General features: G+C 37.6%; 1 protein-coding gene across 2 annotated transcripts in view; it reads right to left on the bottom strand.

Moving 5' to 3' along the window:
* ASPM (assembly factor for spindle microtubules) overlaps positions 1–20,865 on the bottom strand; it is a 30,077-nt gene extending 9,212 nt beyond the window's left edge. The window contains exons 1-18 of one of the 2 annotated variants that reach the window (XM_065675317.1): positions 20,493–20,865; positions 18,249–18,392; positions 16,542–17,883; positions 14,358–14,459; positions 13,462–13,608; positions 12,399–12,647; positions 12,176–12,243; positions 11,499–11,640; positions 11,290–11,420; positions 10,389–10,564; positions 10,159–10,304; positions 9,998–10,083; positions 8,398–8,613; positions 7,623–7,839; positions 7,391–7,536; positions 7,162–7,290; positions 5,574–5,768; positions 167–4,789 (exon numbers count right to left, since the gene is read on the bottom strand). In XM_065675317.1, coding sequence (XP_065531389.1) covers positions 167–4,789; positions 5,574–5,768; positions 7,162–7,290; positions 7,391–7,536; positions 7,623–7,839; positions 8,398–8,613; positions 9,998–10,083; positions 10,159–10,304; positions 10,389–10,564; positions 11,290–11,420; positions 11,499–11,640; positions 12,176–12,243; positions 12,399–12,647; positions 13,462–13,608; positions 14,358–14,459; positions 16,542–17,883; positions 18,249–18,392; positions 20,493–20,798 — 8,565 coding nt within the window. In that variant the 5' untranslated portion in view covers positions 20,799–20,865. The remainder of the gene's footprint in view (positions 1–166; positions 4,790–5,573; positions 5,769–7,161; positions 7,291–7,390; positions 7,537–7,622; positions 7,840–8,397; positions 8,614–9,997; positions 10,084–10,158; positions 10,305–10,388; positions 10,565–11,289; positions 11,421–11,498; positions 11,641–12,175; positions 12,244–12,398; positions 12,648–13,461; positions 13,609–14,357; positions 14,460–16,541; positions 17,884–18,248; positions 18,393–20,492) is intronic. The other variant, XM_065675318.1, reaches the window with a different exon arrangement.
* Positions 20,866–20,878: the final 13 nt, after the last annotated feature.

Here is a 20,878-nt window from a genome sequence, read left to right as displayed (position 1 = left end):
GAGAAATACAAGAAACAAACACACCCCCCCCCCAAACAAACAAATCAAAACACTCACTGCAAGAGCAGCAATCTTAAAAATAACCCAACAACAAAATCCCGCACTGAGCACATACAAAAAAAGGAAAACGCACACCCAACCCCACTACTATAACTTTGAAAAGTACCTGGATTTTTATTGCGCTTTCTTTCATTTTGTGAAACCTCTTTTTTTCAATGAATCCTCTGACTCTAGCCTGTACAATTATAACGTTCCTCCGGGTTTGTAAGTAAGTTGCTCTTTCAGATTTCATAATCAAGTAAGATCGATAGCATCGTTGTAGGACAACTGCTGCTTTTTTATAGCTTGCATACTGTGATTTATATTTATGCATTAAGTAATAGGCTCTTAATGTAATAGCTGCTGTTCTAAGTCGAATAAATTTTCTACGCTGCACAGCCATCTGAAGAAATGACTGAATCTTTCTTGCAGCTCGTATTTGTTGTGCAGTTTTTCTTGCTTTCATACCGCGGAAGGCAGACTGAATAATTACTATTGCTTGTCTTTGAGCAGAATACTCTGCTTGCTGTAAACGAGCCTTGTGACACGCTCTGTACCACCTCTGAATAGCAACTGCTGAACTCCGAATCAATTTATAGTGAGTCCTTGCTCTTTGGCGTCGGAACATAGACTGGATCATTATTGCTGCTGCTTTCTTTTCAAGCAAATGCCTCCTCTCTACATGCATTTTTAAGAATGATTGTAACCACTGTGCAGTAACATTAGTTTCATACAGCTGCCTAGCTTTTTTAGCATGAAAAGAGGATTGCAGACAAACGACAGCCTTTATTTTTGCATAGTTTTTCAGGTCAACTTCTTTTGCTACTTTGGCTCTGAATCTTCGCTGTATAACTCTGACAGCCCAGCACAACTGTTTGTAATATCTATGTTGTATGTACATACGATAACTACACTGTATTACAGTGGCTGAATCATGCATGATTTTCAGCTTCTGTCGTTCCTTCATGCCTCTGTAGGATGCTTGAATAACAAGAGCGGAATTCTTCATTGTCAGATATTTCTTTCGTTGATTCTTTCCTTTAATGTAGGATCGATAGTAGCTCTGTATAACAATAGCTGCAATTCTTATAATTTTATAGGACCTTCTATTCCTGTGCATTCTGTAGGCTGACTGTATTGTACTAGCAGCTAAATGCATCTGCTCAATCCTCTTCCTCACCCTAATACCTCTGTACACAGCTTGTATTTGAAGAGTTGCTCTGCGAAGAGAAAGATACTCCAAAGTATGCTCTCTTGACAGAATCAAAGCTCTGTATCTTCTCTGAAAGACAAGAACAGCTGCTTTAACAGAGAGATATCTCCGACGTTCTCGAAAAGCTTTAAAATTTTTCTGAATAACAACAGCAGCATAGTGCATTTCTTGATGGCGCTTTCTTGCTTGCATGTCTCGAAAAGCCTTCTGAATACAAGTTGCTGCTTTCTTTAAGTCAGAGTAACGTTGCACTGCAATTTTCTTTAGTTTATTGGCTCTGTACCTCTCCTGTATTAGCTGTGTTGCCCATTGAACTTTTCTGTAATGGCAGTACTGCCTATACATTCGATAGTTTCTCTGTATTGTGAGTGCTGCCTCATGTCTTTTCTTTAAGAAGCATCTTGTCTTCATACCTCTGTAGGCAGCCTGAAGAACTAAAACAGAATTGTACAGTTTTAAATACCTTTCTCTCACACGCTTCCCTTCCCTGTAAGCACGATAACGCTGCTGTATGATTACTGAAGCAAGTCTGACAGCTTGGTAAGAAATGTAAATTTTACGCATTCTTAATGTTGCTTGGATAACTGTAGCAGCTTGATGCATCTGCTGCATTTTTTTTCTTACTACAAAACCTCTATATGCAGACTGTAGGATTACAGCAGCTTTAAGGCAAGAAAGATATTTTTTATGTTGAATTTTTGCCAGTTTTGTTGCTCTGTATCTTCTTTGAATTACAATAACAGCTTTCTTGATGGAAAGATACTGTTTTCTTTTGAGAAAAGTTCTAACTCTTCTTTGAATAATCACAGCCGATTCATTCATACTTCTCATGAGTCTCCTTGTTTTCATACCACGGAATGCAGCCTGGATACAAAGCGTAGCCCTTTTCAAGATCATATAGTTGTGAACTTGCGTATTACGCTCCTTACAGGCACGGTACCACTGCTGAATCCGCCTAGTTGCCAGCAACAACTTTCTGAAATCCTGCTGCTGTTTGTGCATTCGATAGTAAGACTGTATTATTGCTGCTGACTGATGCATAACTTTTAAGTCTTGTCGGACCTTCATGCCCCTACAGGCAGCCTGAAGGATAATGATAGACTTCCTTAGTTCCAAGTACTTTTTCCGTTGTACTTTGCCTAGACAAAATGCTCTATATTGTCTTTGAATTACAGTTGCTGCCATTCTCATTGCCTGATATTTTATGCTCGCTCGATACATCTTAAACATGGCTTGAATACAAACAGCTGCTTGATGCATATGTTGAGCTTGTCTTCTAACCCTTACACCTCTATAAATTGCCTGCATTTTGATTGTGGCTTCTTTTAAAGACAAATAATTCTGCTTTTGACATTTAGCATCAATAATTGCACGGTAACGCCTTTGAACTGCTATCACTGCAGATCTAAGTCTTTCATAGTCCTTTTTGACCAGGTAAGATCTGAAGGCAGCTTGTATAGTTGTAGCAGCTTTGTTGAGTTTGTTCAATCGTTTCCTCACAGTCATCCCACGGTAAGCAGACTGCAAGACTAACACAGCTGCCTTTGTTTTTAGATAAGCTGCACGCTGGGCTTTTTTCATACAGTAAGCTCTGAAGAATTTCTGAATCACTAGAGTGGCTTGTCTTAGTTTCTTATATTTTAGCTGATTTACATGCATTCTGTAATAGGACTGAATAATTGTTGCAAGACCATGTTTCTTCTGGATTGTTTTTCTCACAGTTTTTCCCCTCCATATTGCCTGCAGAAGCACTACAGAGTTACGCAGTTGAATGTATTCTTGCCGTTGTTTCTGGCCTATAATACTGGCTCTATAATGCTTTTGGATAGTTAGCACAGCATGGTTCATAAGCCTGAATTTTTTCAGAGCCATGAATCTTCTGAAGGCAGACTGTATCTTAGTGGCAGCAACATGTTGTCTTCGGATCTGCTTTCGTACCTTCCAGCCACGAAAAGCTGCTTGTAAAGAAAGCACTGATGCTCTTGTCATTAAGAAGTTCAGTCTTTGCCTGTTACCATTTTTATAAGTTCTGTACCATCTCTGAATTACAATGGAGGCCTGAACCATTGCCTTATATTTCATTCTTGCAGCATGAGCTCTAAAAGCAGCCTGAATTTTAACAGCAGCTCTATATTCAAGTTTAAGCATTTTGCGTGCTTTATAACCCCTGTAGGCTGCCTGTAAGCACACAGCTGCTTTTTTAACTTGCAAGAACTCCTGCCTCTGACACAGCTGCGTTTTGTATGCACGATAATGTTTTTGAATGACAAGAGCAGCACTGTAGATGCTTAAATAACGTCGCCTGTCCCTTCTCATTCTGTAGCATGACTGGAGAAATATGGCAGTCTCCCTCCACCTTTGTATTTGTTTCCTGACAAGATAGCCTCGCACTGCAGCTTGAATTCTTATGCAAGCTCCCTTCAATTTCCGGTAATCTTCTTTAAGTTGAAAAGCGTACTTTTGAGATCGATACTTTTGCTGGACACAAAGCGCTGCCTCCCTTAGTGCACAATATTGCTTACGTGCTTGCCTCATCTTTACAAAAGCTTGAATTTTCACCGTTGCATCTTTCAGATTTCTGAATCTCTTCTGGACAATATAAGCACGGTAGCTTGACTGAATTTTTATCACAGCTCTTAATATGCGAGCCTCTTTCCTAACTTTCATTCCTCTGTAGGCTGACTGCAGGACAAGAGCAGCCAGGCGCATCCTCTGGAAATCAGCAGCTGCCTTTTTAGAGCTGACCTGTGCCCTATACCAAGCTTGAATTACCAAAGCAGCACTTTTAATCTCTTTGTATCTTTTTACTTGTTGGTATTTTCTCACATGGGACTGCAATGTGGTAACTGATTTTTTTAGTTGTAAAAATCTTAGTTTCTCTTTTCTCGCTCTCCACAGTGATTGAATAACACAAACTGCTTTTGTTTGTCTGTATAGTTTACGTGCCTTTGTACCTCTAAAAGCAGCCTGGAGAACTATCACTGCTGCACGCTTTTGTAAATAGTGCTCTCTTTCTATTTTTCCTAGTTTATACGCTCTATAATACCGCTGAATTGTCACTATTTTTGCCCTGTGTTCCTGGTAAATACGTCTAGCCAGCTGACACCTGTACCAAGCCTGAATATTGATAGCACATTGCTTAATACGTTGATACTGCTTCAAATCTCTGTGCATCCTATACCAAGACTGTATGACAAGGGCAGCCCTCTTTCTTTTAGCCAGTTTTGAACATTGCCATTTTCGGAAATAAGCCTGAAGAACTAAAGCCGCTTTAATTTTCTGTTGAATTTTGTTTTTTCTCCATCTTCTGAATGCCGACTGGATAGTAAGTGCTGAAGACTTTAGTATTTCATATCTCTGATGATCTTTCTTGGCCAACTTAGATGCACGCACATGACTCTGAATTGTAACAGTAGCCCAAAGAATTCTCCTATATGTGGCAACAGATTTGACCATCCTTATCCTTGCTTGAACAAAAATAACATAGTGCCTTAGCCGTAAATATCTTTTCCTAGCAGAGTATCTTCTCCAATTAGCCTGCAAGAAAAAACAGAAAATGTAGTATTTTCTTCATAGAATCTCAAGTTAAACCTAAATTTGAGGACTACCAACCTCAGACTTTTAAAGATTTCTTTATTGTTACTTAATCCCTAGGAAGATAAACCCAGATAGCAACATAAAACCAAACAAACCCCAAAAGCCAAATGCTTGAATTATTGCTTTTTTAAGCATTTTAAATCCAGCAAAAAAGATAAATCTTCTCTGGCAACAAAAGATTCCCTTTCTTACTTTTTGATAAACCTGCAATTCTTTAATTTCTACTACAAAAAGTCTTAAGAATGTAGTATCTATCTTTGGACAACAGTGGGGAAAGTATCTTAAGAAACAGAATTAACAGCCCAACTAGAAATTGATAACTAATGTAACTATTGTCTGCCATTCTGAACTTGCCCACTGCAAGCGGCGTAACACCACAAGGGTAATATTTTTAGAGCTTCTTTTGGTAATGTTCATCAGCTGCAAAGAAGCAAACCAACACAATCTAATCACTCCTTACATTGACTGGCTTAAGACCCAGTGGCTTTAATGTTTACAGTATACCAAAAGTATTCACTGAGAAAGAAGAATTGTTGATTTAATAGCACATTGCAGATTTTTCCTTGAAGAGAGAAAGCTACCAAAACATCCCAAAGGCAGGGCTTGGGTGAGTAATGCTACGTTTCATGAAGACATCAGTTGCTGAAAGCAGAACAAATGGCCCTGAGGAAGCCAGTTCCTTACAGGTTTCAGAGGAGTTTCTTGCTGTGTAATCTTATATTACCTGAATGACTGTGGCAGATCTACTTCTGGCTTCCTCCAGTTTTGCCTTTTTTAGATTTAAAAGAATCATCCTGGCTAAGTATCCTCTCCAGTGCTTCTGAACGAAAACTGCTGCATTCACTCTCCTCAGGAAGCGTCGACGAGACAAGAAGTTCATTGCAGATTTCTGAATTATCCGAGCAGCTCTGTCTCTTTCCTACAAAGAGTGAATGATCCACTGAACAGTTAGGGTTGGAATTTGCACCCAAATTTTTATGTATTAAAATAGCTATCTAAAGCAGTCTCATAAAAATTAGGCTTGTAGACACTACAGCTTTTCTTTAGTAAAAGAACTTCCTGAGACAAAACATTTATTTCAACACTGAGTTCCTTGCAAAAGGGTGGTATCACTTAAATTTATAGCCTCCCACCTTCATAGTTCTTCCTCTTTTATACTCAGCTTTTAAACACTGCTAAGGAACCCATTTTCAAGCCTCAATTTCAATTCTTATTCATAAGAATTTAAGATACCCTTACAAATGAAGCACACCAGAATGCCTTCCAGCTATATTTAAATAAGAGTATAAAGATAGTCATACCATCTCATGTCCATCTAGCCCAGAGTTTTGTTTGCATATACTAACCAGAGTTTTTATTGTAACCCAGAGTTACCCACGCTGTAATAAACAAACTGATGTAAGTACAAAGTAAAAAGCAACTAACATAACACATCATTAGCCCATCTTGTTAGAACCCTCCTACTAGCTTATCCTACCACAGGGCAAAGTAATATGTGCACAGTGTAAGATTAAATTAAAAAAAGCTTACAATGCTTAGGGGTTTTGATTCCACCTTCCCCTCCCAGCATCTTTACTAGTAGTTATTTTAAAACAGTTATAAAGGGAATATATTGACATCATCACTAAGGTTGTGCAGCTTTTATAAACATAAAAAACCTGGAGCTGAAAAACTTACATAAATGAAACGTCTGCCCTTCTACACTACAGATTCTTAGAATATTTCACTTGTACACTATTCCAACCTCAAATAACATACATCTCAAACACAGTGGGGGCATTTATCAACCTTAATAGTGTCATAGTTTTAAAACCATCACAAGATCTGATATAACTACCAGAAAAGCAAGAAACAAAATACCTTGTCACCTGTGTGACTCGAAACACTGGTAAAGTTTAGCTCCTGTAAAAAACAGTAGATCTATCCAGAAGTTTCATTGCTCTTTTCATCTTGTAGACTTCAATAGGAATTAAAAATAAGCTACTCTCTTTTTGTTTTAAGGAAGCAGTGAAACTATTTTCTATTTGAAATATTGGGAAAGGACTTACAGGGTGACACGCTCTAATCAGCACACAAAAGAAAGAACAGTAGCCTTTAGACAAATGTAATTACTTCAGAATAGTCTTAAGAAAAAGTGTGTTTTAGTAGATTACGCCACCAAGGCTATATACTTTGATAATAAAAATTGTACTCATTAATTTAAATCCTAATAGTATTCTAATAAACATGCATCCTCCAAACAGTGTATTTATATTCTTTATTTAGCATTTCTCAACGTAGAAGATGTGCAATATTGCACAGGCAAAGAGTACCTGAGAAAGTTTCAGTTCCCTTTTCAGCCTGTAATTCCTCCAAGCAGACTGAATTAATCGTGCAGCTCGAATTTCTTGACGAAGTTCTAGAAGCCGCGAGCACAGAAATGATAGGTAGGTAATAACAACCTATATAAACAGAACACAGAAAGTTAAGGGCTATACAGAAGAGGAGGACACGTTCACAGGAAAGCAGAACATGTCGACATCAGCCCTAAAGGCATTTTACCTTCTCATCAGGAATTGTATTTGACATGTCTGAGTGATGAATCATTGCTGGTATTCCACCTAGGTCAGATACTGCAGCATTGATCAGCTGGAAGTTTTTCCTTTCATTGTCCAAGAGTTCCTTGTACAGGACTGAAGCAGTTACAGCTTTGCAAAGAGAAAACATTTGTGAAACCAAACTGTGTATAAAAGAGACAAGCTTAAAATGAACTTCTATACATCAAAAAACTCACTTTGGTCAAACATTCCTTCTATAACATTTAGAGAGGTATCAGAATCTGAAGAGGATGACGGAGAAAAATTTAATCCCACTGTATGAGTTCTTGAGCATTCTACTGTTTGGGTTGTACGTTGGCACACAGCTTCCAGAGGCACGTAACATGGATGATAATGATGAATCAAATGACATAATACTCTACCATCTGAGAAAGACACTGTGAAATTTTCCACCTGTTAAACAAAATACAATAAGATACAAGTTCCTTGAATTTCTGTTACTCTTTAAGGAGAGGAATTCCCCTTATGCCAAACATTAATTCTCACAGTTTAATTCTCACAGTTCCTATAAATGGTGAAAGTTTTACGCACAAATATTTTTAGGATGAATGCTCATTAAACAACACCACCACAAAAAAAACCCAAAACAACCACCCCCCACCTCCCCCCCCCCCAAAAAAAAGTGGCAAACACCAAACCCTCACCCAAAAACAAAAACAACTCAGCATATTCCAGAAAAAAATGTTCAATTTTTAAAGGCACTTTTATGCATAACACTAACTGAAAGGGGAGATACTTTTGCTCAAACTTGGTTAAAAAGAAAGCTGCAGCTAAACCCACATAAAGATAGTTATTTCAAACTGGATTAAAAAGTCCAGAAGGGTATTTAAGACTAATTACCATCGGATGCTACTATATATTTGATAGCTGGAAGAATTCTGCTCTATAAGGAATAACCACTCTTATGACAGCAAAGGATGCATTTGCCAAAAAATGCATAAAATTATTTACCTTGATATTGTAAAATCCACAAACAGCATTAACCCATGCCATCAGTAGCTTTACATTTTCACTGTAATTTTGAGGTGAGAAATTACTACTATCTTCTTGTACACTACAAGATTTTGGAGAAGTCTTGAGAGCACTCAATTGTGTTTTCCTCTTGTGTGTGTTCCTTAAAAACTCAATTTCTTCTTTTAAATGTTCTACATTAAGAAATATATCCACCTATTACGAAGAAAAAAAAAAAAAAAAAGATTTTATGTCACCAACAGTCCAACACATTATGCATTATTCCAGCTGGATACAGAGGCTTTAAATACGACATTTTAAAGAGAGCCTACTCTCACTACTTAGTGGTACCTGCCACACTGAATCAGTAGTCTATAACTGGGATTTGACAGCATAGATGGTAGCGTCCACTACCAACTGCTTTAAATTAAAGAACCTAATCCCACATTTTCACTATCCTGTGTAAAGCAGTTATTATGGTTGGGGAAAACAGGGAAATTCCCTGAAACTTGTGCAATTTCACCATCTTTTCAGAGGGAAAAAAGAGTTTCAGAGTCTCGTTTGCATTTCTACTGAGTCCATGTACCACCACTCATCATTTATGGGACTCCAAGAGGACTTGAGCTGGCGTGATGATGTGAGATTTGGAGAACCAGTAGCATATCCACCTGGCTTGGATAAAGCCACTGTTCCCTGAAATTATTTCTTCAATTAAAAGCAATGGAACTGTGATGTGCATCAGGAGAACCAACTGAATGAAGGTGACTTCTCAATACTATAACAGTAGTTAAGAAGACAGTTAGTTATGTTTGATTTTTATTATGTTTTTCTGGCTGACAGCTCTGCAGCTATAGTCTTTGAAATTCTCACTTTAGATATAGTTAACTGCACTTACATTTCCAACTACTTAGTGGTCAATTTCCACCTCAACTAGTAAGTTATTTTACCTTTCAGCCACAAGTTCCTTCTGGATTTATTGGCTGGATACATACTTTCAAAAGACTACTGAACTCAAATTAACTCTTAAAACAGTCTCAAGAAACTACTTTGCTTCCTCTACCATTTTTTTTTTTCCACTGGCTTTGAAATACCATTGCAGTAATGCCCAAGAAATTTTCATTCTTGTTTCAAGAATGTTTCTTCAAATTGACTTTCAGGCAAACAAAAAAACAAAAAAAAAAACTAGAAGAGCTATTAGCTTCAGAGCTTACTTTATATCTGCCTATCAGTGCAACTCCAAAACTGTCTTTTCAGTTAGTAAGAGTTAGTAAGAGCTTGTCAGCTCTTACTAACCATTTTACTCTTACCATTTTGAGACCAACGTTATTTTACTTTTCACTATCGATTCTGTTGGCATACAGCACAAACTAAGTTTTCCAAAAACTAGTATGAATGTATATAAGAAAAAGCACAATTAAAATGTTACTGAATCTGTATTGCTAAGCCACAGTTAGTTGATTAGGTAAAGCTTGCATGGCACTTCAAAACAATCATTTCAGTCTGAACTTAAATTTCACAGGCTTTCACTGACAACAAATATTCATGAAAATTTGTTTGTTTGTTACAAGTAAAAGCAGCAGTCTAAGTAATTGAATAGTACCTGGAAGGCAAAAACAATTTTCCACAAGAGTGCCAACGTTCGTTCTCTGTGTCTATCCACAATATCCCTGGAGCCAATTGAAGCACCTATTAAATAAAACAGGGAATTAAAGTGTGCACTACTCCAATGCATTTAGAGTAACCCTGCTTTCTAGGCCTTACCACTTTCATCTTTCAAGTGAATTCCTCGCTCTTTTAGGACATTAAGAACAATGTCAACATTATGCATCTTCTGTAGGCGACTTATTGCCGGAACTCTCAGTTGTTTTGAAAGATCCCAGTTTTTGGTGAGGAGTTCCATTGCTCTCCTAAAAAGGGAATTTCACAGTTTAATGATCATATTAAGTATCTTATAAAAATAAATACTTCAAGGTAATTCTGTATCAACGTACACAAGACGAATGCCACATTGTAAGTCCACAGCCAGATTCGTTACAGCAAAATCAAATTCATCAAGTGGAGTTTGAATATGTCTGACGGGTAGTCCTAAGAAACCAAGATGGCGGGAAAGGTCACCTTCACCACTCAGGAAGTCCCGAGAAAATGCAAGCAGAAGGTCTTTGCTAGCCTAAAAGAAATTGAAAAAAAAAAAAAAAAAAAAAAAAAAAAAAGGATTTAAAAAGGGAAGATAATCTTGACACTCTCATATTCATCAAGCAGAATACAATTTTCATCCCTTGTCTCCCAAATTGGACTCGATGTTTCCTTGCCTAATACTTAGAATGATAAATTACTTTGGTTTAATTTATTTTGAGCTAGTTAACACAGCTTTAACTTCCATCATACCTGGCTACCATGTCATTGAAAACACCACCAAATTCAGGAATATGTTTTTCTCAGTCTGCTTGTCAATATATTACAAATCCAAGAAAAGTGATTATATTTGAACATGTTTGTTAATCAAAACCTTTGTACAACAGATGTTGCATAGTCTTCTTATCACAACAAAGGAACAGAAAAAAAGCCTTAACAGAAAATCCTATCAATCTGACTTGAAGTTTAAGATCAGCTGCAGCATGCTAGAGTGATATTTGAACATAATGCAGGAGCTTAACCTTAGAGAGGGAAACCTGATAACACAAGAAAACAAAGTCCTTCCTACAAGATCAATGCCTCAATTTTCTTGGAAATTCCTTTACATGACCATGAGGTGGCATATTGAGAAAGCTTGTGCAAATGGATGAACAGACAAGACTTGTTAAAAAAAAGTACACAGATTAAAAAATAAAAATGAATTCTATATTAAATTTTACGACAATGTTGGAGGGAGACAGCAAATCACAAGTCTCTTACCTTGAACTCTGCATCCTTACAAAAGAGGCAAGGGTCATGGTCAATGATTCTGGACTGTTTGGCACAATCCAGAAAGCAAACTAATAGCAGCAATTTTTTTAGTGTGAATTTTGACAAAGCTTCTTCATGACCTAAAAAGGCAGAACCCATTAAGTGATAGTTTAAAATTAAGTGCTAAAAATAACCTAATTTTGGGAAATAGTACTTGCCTTCTCTGTAAAGGTGAGGCACAGTGGGATGTCTATATTCAGCTGCAATGTCAGGGTTCCAAAGCAAACGATTAAGGATAAATATTGCTAAACCCGTAACATCACTATTGCTCTCCAAAGCTATCAGTTCTCCATAAACAGTCTAACATGAAAGGAGGGGGGGAAAAAAGCAAAACCATTAAAAATTACCTTAAATACAGGTGAGGTAGGTTTTTAACATCATACATTTCTGAAATTCTGAAGTAGTAAATAGTCAATAGTCTCTAAAAAGCAACCATTTTTCAAATCAGTCACTGAAGGATAAAACCAAAGGAAAGTGCAGAAGAAATAGTCTCATTTCAAAACGTGCATAATAATCTGCATCTCAGGAATCAAGCAGGAACTTAAGACAACCACATTTTTCTCCAGTTTAATAAAGAGTGAAGCTGATAGGAATCTGCTTTTGCGTTATTGGCCAGGGAGATAATTTCCATTTTCTTTGATTAAATACTTTCCTTTTTAATAAGCTAAACACTTTTTAAAAGCAAGTCTGTTGTATTAAAACAGATGTAAATATGCTATAACTAAATTAAACTTATCTTATTTAGTAAAACAGAAAATTAAAACCCAAACCATCTCCCACTAAAAATGCTTGATGTCTTTAAAATTTAATTATATCCTATAAATTCTGCACTTACCTCCAGGCCTATACGCAGCCACAAAGGATTGTAAGATAAAAGCCAGTTAACGACTTTCTGCCTCTCTCCTGCAAGACAGTATTATGTAATATTACCTCCAGCAAGCATTTAATATTATAACAAAAGTTTCTATCAACCAATTTTAGATTAAATCAACTTAGCCTGTAAATACTCTTTATTTATTTACAAGAAAAGATAGGATGCAAAGTTTTAGTATTCTTACCTACGTCTTTCCAGAGGTGTCTGTCTCTACGAACTAGCAAACGTCTACTTTCAATTTCAACTTCCAGCTTCTTAATAGCTTTAACCATTGTTTCAGTTGTAAACAAACGGCAAGCATCACGTCGTAACTTATTCAGCTTACGATGAGCCATATATGCTTTTAAAGATGCTTCATCTTTTGTTGGTGCTTTAGGCACGCTGGTTTTATGATGGTTCTCTTCTCCCAACATAAGAGCGGCTGCATTTACTGCTTAAAAAGCACACAAAAATTACGCATTTATATCTCAAATAAAGGTAGCTTTTCCCACCTTATTTACTTTCTTCTCTCTAAATTCATATTTTGCTAGCTTCCTCCTGACTAATAATTTTATATCTCAGAAAGCTTATCAGCTATTGTACTAAACATATATTGCCATGTATATATATATTTTAGTCAAATATTTAGTATAACAATGCTTATTTCATAAGGAAGTAAAGCTCGGAATGCAATTTTAAGATCAATTGTACCATCTTCAGTTTTTTAGACTGAAGCTGAAGATTGTCGAAGTACATTACACTGTTATTTTAATAAAGTGACAGCTATAATGTTTTTCAGCAGGTGGGGTTCAACACTCACACACCGAGGAGTGTCACAGCCACATGTTCCAGTGTGTATTTCTTGTTTCAGAACATTCAGATGTATAGTATGCTGTGCTTGGTGTGAGCAACTGAGAGGAAAATATGACTCTGAAAAGGGTTAGATGGTTATAAAATTCTGCTGGGATGGACAGCACTGTGTCCAGTGTAAGAACTGCTTTTGGTTTAGCATATTCCATATTTTCTAGCTTAACTGTACTGAGACACATTACCAAACATTTGGATTACGATTATCGTTGTATTAAGTCAAACACTGAAAAATGAAACACAGGTGATACATAAAAATAAAAACCAAAAAGCTCTTACCTTAGAGCTTAATGTTACAGAAACGAAAGTGACAAGTTAGTACTACTCATTAATGCTAATAAAGTAAGTTATATAACTTTGAAGAACATCAAAAGACAAAGTGAAAATTTTTGTACCCTTACCTTGTGAGGTGTTTGTTTTTACATTGAAGTCATCAGGGGTAAGTACAAAATTTAACCACCAGGTGAAACCTCGTTGCTGCTTCTCCTTCCAACGCTCATCATAAAACATGTTTTTAGCAGCAAAAGGCATTGGATGCCTAGGGATGACTTAAAAAAAGAAAAAAAAAGAAAGAAAAGAAAAACCCTCTGCAGTTCTTTAAATGTTTGATAAGCAATATACATTTCATTGTGGAAAGGACTGAGATTTTACACTCCATTTAGCATTATAGCACAAAAAAAGCAGACTGTGTAGAATCATTAGTAACTTCAGATCAGCCTCTGCTAAATAAATTTCCGCCACAAAACATGAATTAAGCTATTAAAGCACTAGAAAAAATACAAGATTTCTAGAACCCAGGCCATTTGCTATGCACATCTTGTGGCAAAAAAAAGTTGAGTTGGATTACATCCAGGAAGAATCATTTTCTAGATATTTTTTTCTGATCAGATCAAATTAGTATTATTAGTTATGAAAAATTAGCATTCTTTTGGTAAAATATTTTCTCAGATATTCTGTTGTATTAAAATGTTATCAGACATCAGAGGCATTTCACTGATAACCATCAGTCAGCTGGGAACATTCTCTGTGTGTATGTTTGTAAAAAAGGTAGCTTTTAAATTTACAAGCAAAACTGGAAGAAAGTAACATGTACCTTCAGCTGGCCAATGTGTTGCAACCACTTTTCTTATGAGTAGTCAAAATGGAACATGAAAGGCTACATATATTTTTCTGCTAGATGTTGAGTCATTGCAGGTACAATCTTCTATTTCATCTCAGCTCTGACCAGTTGGTCTTACCAGTCACTAACAGTACAATTGTGATGTTCAGTTTTACTAAATGCCAGAAGCCAGCTTACCTGTTTTCAGTGGTTTCACAAATGTCAGTCGAGACTGAGCCAATCCAGGGATGGGTTTACTAATTCTGTTGGTAGTTCTAGACAGTTTTTGAAGTGAAGAACCTATAAGCATTCACACACAAATATCAACAATAAATACATCAATGAAAGTTAATGTATTAAAGTTTATATAATTTATAAAACACAGAACTAGAGTAATTCCCCATAAACCCATGCAAAATACCTGTAATCTCCCATTGATGGAAAAAGTTAAGGAAATCAGTTCGATGACTGATAAAAGGGAAAAATAGTTGAATAAATAAGCACTATTGCATTTCACAGATTTTCCATACACTAAGGAAATACACCATTTGTAGTTGATTATCATATGGCTAGAAACACTAAGCTAATTGCTAAAAACATTCATTAGAATATGTGAAAGTGTATTCTATAAACATATGGGTAAAAGGTAAGAATTTTAGGGCTTGACTCACCTCTTCTCACAGCTAGATGGCATACTACATTTATACTCATTTCAGAGCAGCCCAAGTTGTGCTAGCTTAGGCATCAAGGCACCAGCTAACAAGTATCATCAGCAGCAGGAGGACTTTTACAAGTTGTACCCTCCTGCTTAGTTTCAAGTAGTACAACATTCACTTCTAGAGAAGTGGTCATTCCAATCTTTCTTGCACTTCTAATACATTTTTAATACATACTGGTATTTTTTAATAAAGCTGAATCTCAAAAGGATTAAATTGCTGATTGGTTTTTCAAAGTTAAATTTTAGTAGTGAAATATGAGTTCTTTTTGTGAAGCCTATAGACAATGTTTGTACAATTAAAAGAATAAAAGGTTTTATTTCTCAAGAAAAAAATGCCAATAAGAACATAAAGCTGTCATTTCTGTGTTTCACAACTAGGATTAAGAGACATCAAAGTCATTTTGAGCTCACAGAGTACTTCCTTGTCCAGTCCATTCAATCTTACTCTAATCGATATAGAAATATACAAACTCTAACATAAATGATCTGTTAGGTAACATAGCTCTTCCTGCTACACACTAGCACTTTTAGTATGTAACACTGTTAGTGTGTTCTTGTTTCATGTAGACTTAGCCTGATGTAAAGGGCATTACTGAAAGCCCCAATGAAAATCTAGATCACAGAACAGATCATTTGAACTGAAGCAAGCAGCATATGTTATTTTCATCTGAAAGCTATAACAAATTTTTCCTGTTAGGACCTGTGTGAAGATTCTGCAAATTAAATGCATCTTTAGGTGACAGACCCTCATTCTTTTTGCACTCCAGAGCGTATTTGGGAACGGAGCATTTAGAAAACCCAAAATACATCGAATACAAGAAGTCAGCTACTGACCTTTGAGCAACAAAGTATGGCAAACTGTAAAACAGAAGGATCTACACAAGTTTGATAAGCTAATTAGACAGTAAAAAGCAGACAGAGTGAATGAGACTTGAGAACTAAGTATTTGAAAACATGCGACGACAGTAATGGAGTCAAATATTCACAACAGTAAGTGTACATATGACAGATCTTGTGCAGTAAGTTATTAGTAAATTTAAATTATAAGAACTCTGCTTGAGAACTGTCAGACGCTTTTCATGTTACTGGCATTAGCAAGGTTTACAAAAGAGTAAAGTAAATTTTAAGCTAATCACATTACCAAAATTGGCTTTCAAATTTTTAAAATCCAGACAATATCTAACAAACTGAAAAGGCCCAAATTTCAGAGATATGAAAAGGACCAGGGGAGACGTTATCATCATGTCGCAGTATTCAAAGGGTATCTACAAAGACCACTTAAGACTCCCTTTTTACAAGGAGTGACATGGAAAAGAAAGGGGTAATGGGCACAAGCTACTCCTGGAGAAGTTCTGACTGGACACAATAAGAAAACTTTTCACAATGAGAATAATCAGCCAGTAGAATAATCTCTCAGCAAGGTGGTGGATTCCCCTAGTGTTAGACACCTTTAAGATTCAGCTGGACAGCATTCTGGGCTGTCTAGTCGAGGTCATGGTTTGCCTGGGAAGATTGAACCAGACAACTCTTCCAACCTGGTATTCTATGATTCTACTAGATATGAAATATTCCTGACTGTTGCTAGACAGTTCAAGTTTGCTACAAAAATTCCATAATCAAAGGTGTCCTTCCAAAAAGTGGTAAATGAAAGAAAAACTGCTCACCAGCTTTCTTCCTCTGCCCTGCTCTCTCTCGTTTTGCAGATTTGAAGGCTGACGGTCTCACAGTGGTATGCATTTTATTGTCCACAGTAGACATAAGGGTTCTTTTTCTTTCCACTTCTTCCACATACACTGGAGCTGTAACTTTACTACTGTCTACATACATGTCACTTTTCCTCTTACGACATAAAGAAGTTGATTCAGTAGGAGATAAACTTACTTTGTCATTCTGACACTTATATTCAGGTGAAAAGGGACCTATAACTGGAAGTTGGTTAAATATTTCTGCTTTTGTATGTACGGGCACATCAGCACATCCCATTATTGCTTTATTAAGGCATTTTTTAGATTTAGGCCTGTGGGTTTCCCCTCTTTTTTCTTCAACATCAGGCTTATTTTTTATGACAGTGGCAGAAAGAACTGGGCGCTTTTTTGATTGTTCTCTCAAAGAATTGTGAGTCTGAAGTTCCTCTGTAGGAGCAAAACTGCAGTGATTTTCTTTGGGTTTGTCATCATGAAATACCTTAGATTCTACATTATGCATCTCCAAGACTTCATTTAAGTTGTGTTCTATATGAGCGTGTGGTTTTGTTTCTACATCTCCGTTTTTTTTCCATTTTGAGGGAGGGAATTTCTTTACAACATAAGTCTCTGTAGTGGAAGACATTACAGCTGCTTTGAGTATAGGAGTCTTTAATTGGTTATCTGACAAGCTGTCTTTCACGAATTGATCAGGTGACAGAATTGGAACAGGCTGTTCTGTTATATCTATATACCCTTGATAACTGTCATTTACAAAAGAATCTGGACTTAAAATCCTCCTTGTACATAGAACAGGCAAGGATGCTGAGTGTTCTGGAGTGCAAACTGATGGGAGCACACTGTTAGGAATCACTTCATTGTTTGAAATTGACAGTTGTGCTACTCCAGTAGTGCTGCATGCATTTTCACATTCATTGTGATCAATAACAAATTTCTTGACACTACAGCTGTCCATTTCAGACATTAACTCATTATTTACAGTGGCATCAATATCCAAGAATGTAGTTGATCTTCTCATTGCAAGTGGTGTGCAAGCATTATTACAATGTTCCTCTAGCACTGGTGCAACAGGAGATATAGGCAATTTATTTTCTGAGCCAACAAGAGAGTCTTTTCCTGGGGATGTACTATTTTCCACCATGTTCTGATTTTCACATGGCTGAAGTGGGCTTCTAAGTCTGTCCGCTTTCCGAGAAACTTGAAAGGTTTTATTAATATTTTTAACTTTTGAAGTACTTTTAACTTTTGTTGAAGCAGATGTTTCTGAAGAGTTTTTCTTTTTTATAGTATCCCAAAGACTCCTCTGAAAAAGAGCCACAAATGAAAGTTAATATGCTGACTTTCTAAATACTTTCATGCATAAAAACAAAGGTTACTAATGTATTAAAATTCTGAAACTACTATAAAAAGAATACCTAGTCCAAAACTCATTGCAAATTATTTTCAGGCTTTTCGGGTCATGTTTTAGTTTTATTCTCTAAACTGCAATGTACTAGTATTTAATTTCCAACCCAGATGAAAAATAATTAAGACAATGGGTATTCCTACAGACAGCATCATTTATCAAATTGTAATTCTCCTTCACTGATTTTTTTTACTAATAAAATCAGTATCGTGTCAGCTATGTCAAAGTGATGGAATTAAGACACATAATAAACATACTCTCACCTTTTTCTTCAGAGGCTGCTCAGCAGCACCCAGGAGCACAGCTTGATGTTTTACAATGTCATTAATAACAAAAGTTATCAGTTCTCTGACTTTTCCTTCTTCTAATGGTGTCCATGTTATAGAAGCAAAGACTCTCTGTCCTGACTATTGGAGAAAAAGAAACAATTAAATCTAGTACTTAGGTACACTTATGTAAGAAAGATAAAGTAACTGAATCAAATTAGAAGCAGTATAGATAAGCAACATATATTCTGACAACACGAATAAATAATTTTTAAATGTCGATTTTTTTCCCCGGCATATAAATTTAAGCAATCTCTATCAAAAATGTTTTCTTAATAAAAGGACACATCCCTCTTAATGAAATTATAAAGGAAAACAAGCAAGAACACATGTAGATGTAACATAGTAGTAAGGACAAAATTTTAGTAAAGGTAAGTAGAAGGAATAACTTTCTGCACATACTAACCATATAAGTCCTTTAAAGTAATTTTGTGGGAATTATAGTTGGACCAATAATCAGAGGTTATTTTTTAGGACCTTACCTGAATCTAAATACAAGTGTAAATTTCTTTTAGTTAAATAACCTACAAAGATGAGATTTGACACCTAAGTGCATTGAATAAAGATGCAAATAAGCAAGGAAGCTATGGAGCTATGCATGATCTATGTAAAGACTATGTAACCTACGGTTACATAGGTTTTACGTAGGAGTAACCTAAGGTGCTCTGCTGGTCTCAATATTGACAGGCTGTCATGGTTTAAGCCCAGCAGTCAACAAAGTATGCACACACACCAGTCATGGAATGGGGATGAGTATCAGAAAAAGGTAAAACCTGCAGGTTGAGGTAAGAACAGATTAATAACTGAAATAAAACATAACAACTGTAATAACAGGAAAAAATAGGAAGAAGAATAGAACCCAAGAAACACGAATGATGCACAATACAAGTGCTCATCACCCACTGACTGATGCCCAGCCCACGATGGAGCAGCAATCCCCTCATCTTGGCCAAAGCCTCCCAGTTTTTATACTGGGCATGACATGCTGTGGTATGGAATATCCCTCTGGTTAGATCATGTCAGGTGTCCTGTCTCTGCTCCCTCTGGGCTTCTTGTGCCTCTCCTCACTGGCAGAGCTTGAGAGACTGCAAAGTCCTTGATCAGGGTAAGCACTACTGAGCAACAGCCATAACACTGGTGTCTTATCAGCATTATTCTTATACTAAAGCCAGAACACAGAACGGTACAGGCTACCACAAAGAACATCAACTCTATCCCTGCAAAACCAAGACATAGACCAAAGAATGGTTGTACCTCAGATAAAGATCAAAAAGAGAGTTTGAAAACGACCAATCTCGTGAGCATCCAAATTAGGAATTCCACTTCCTCTGGCAGATGTATTTAATGAAAACATACTAACTAATTCAACTTGTACAGTAAAGCCGGTCAACATTGGTTAGCATTCATTAATTACTGTAAGAACTTGTTATTCAAATACTTCACAGCGAGACTCCAGTCTGTTTTTATAAGCACATAGACGCAGATGATCTCCAGAGAGTTTCTCTCACGAAGGCTCTGGAGAGCTTTTTGTTTAAATTGTCCTTTAAAAAGTCCCAGCATTGATTGCCTTAGCCATGGTTTATATTTCCTCAGCAACTGTGTATTTATTCCTAGATTAAGCCTGCTTTGCTCTCCATTATATTATTACCATGCAGAAGAGTGAATTGCTATCTCCACAAGCTCCCTTAGCCTTTTCCCTAAGCAAATCACCTCCGACGTTTTGAGGCATCGCTTTTGAACACCTCTTACTCTTCTGTCTCTGTTTTTAAAACCACATGCCCAGAGAACATTATTTTTTTCCCCCACCACCTTCCAGCCAAAGGCTCCTCTGTGCCTGTGACAGCCCCCCCCCGGCCGGCCCCGGAAGGTCTCACCCCACCACCTAAGGCTCCCCCTTCATTTCTGCTTTCACGCGAAGGCGAAACAAGAAGCACAGCACCCACAAACACTGCCCACAGCAGGGGTGCAGCTCCCGGGTACCCACTAACAAACCCACCCCAACCCATCCTATGGTTGGACGCGGCCAGGTGATGCGTGACTCTCCCAGCGAAGGATAACGCTAGAAACCAGTGGCACCCCTCAGGCCCCAGCCCTCCCCACCGCCCAGCAGCGTGCCAGGCCCCCTCGGGTGTCACGCAGCCCACAGTCCTCGCTGCCGCAGCCCCGCGCCCCTCCCGGTACCTGCACGAAGAAGCGGCGATGCTCGATGCTGAAGCCCTTGTCAGAAGCCGGGAAGCGGTCGACGACCACCTCGGTGTCCTCTGCGTTGGGGTTGTCGATGCCCAGGAGGAGCGTGCGGGAGGCGCCGACACGCAGGCTGCCGAAGCTGAGGAACGGCGGCCGGGAGAAGTGGCTCAGGACCAGCACAGCGGGGACTTCATCCACGTCCTCCTCATCACCCCGCGTGGCCCAGCGCCGCCGCTGCCTAGGGTTGGCAGCAGCACTCAGCTCCCACACCGCCGCTCCGGAGAAGAAGCCCGCTGCCATAGCCGGGGCGGAACCCCGCAGCGGGGTCTGCTCCCGCTCGTCCCGCAGCCAGCGATCCGCCACAACACGCTCCGCCACAG

The sequence above is a fragment of the Lathamus discolor genome, chromosome 3 (genome assembly GCF_037157495.1).
Source record: "Lathamus discolor isolate bLatDis1 chromosome 3, bLatDis1.hap1, whole genome shotgun sequence".
Taxonomy (NCBI): domain Eukaryota; kingdom Metazoa; phylum Chordata; class Aves; order Psittaciformes; family Psittacidae; genus Lathamus; species Lathamus discolor.
This window is presented reverse-complemented; position numbering and strand designations above follow the sequence as displayed.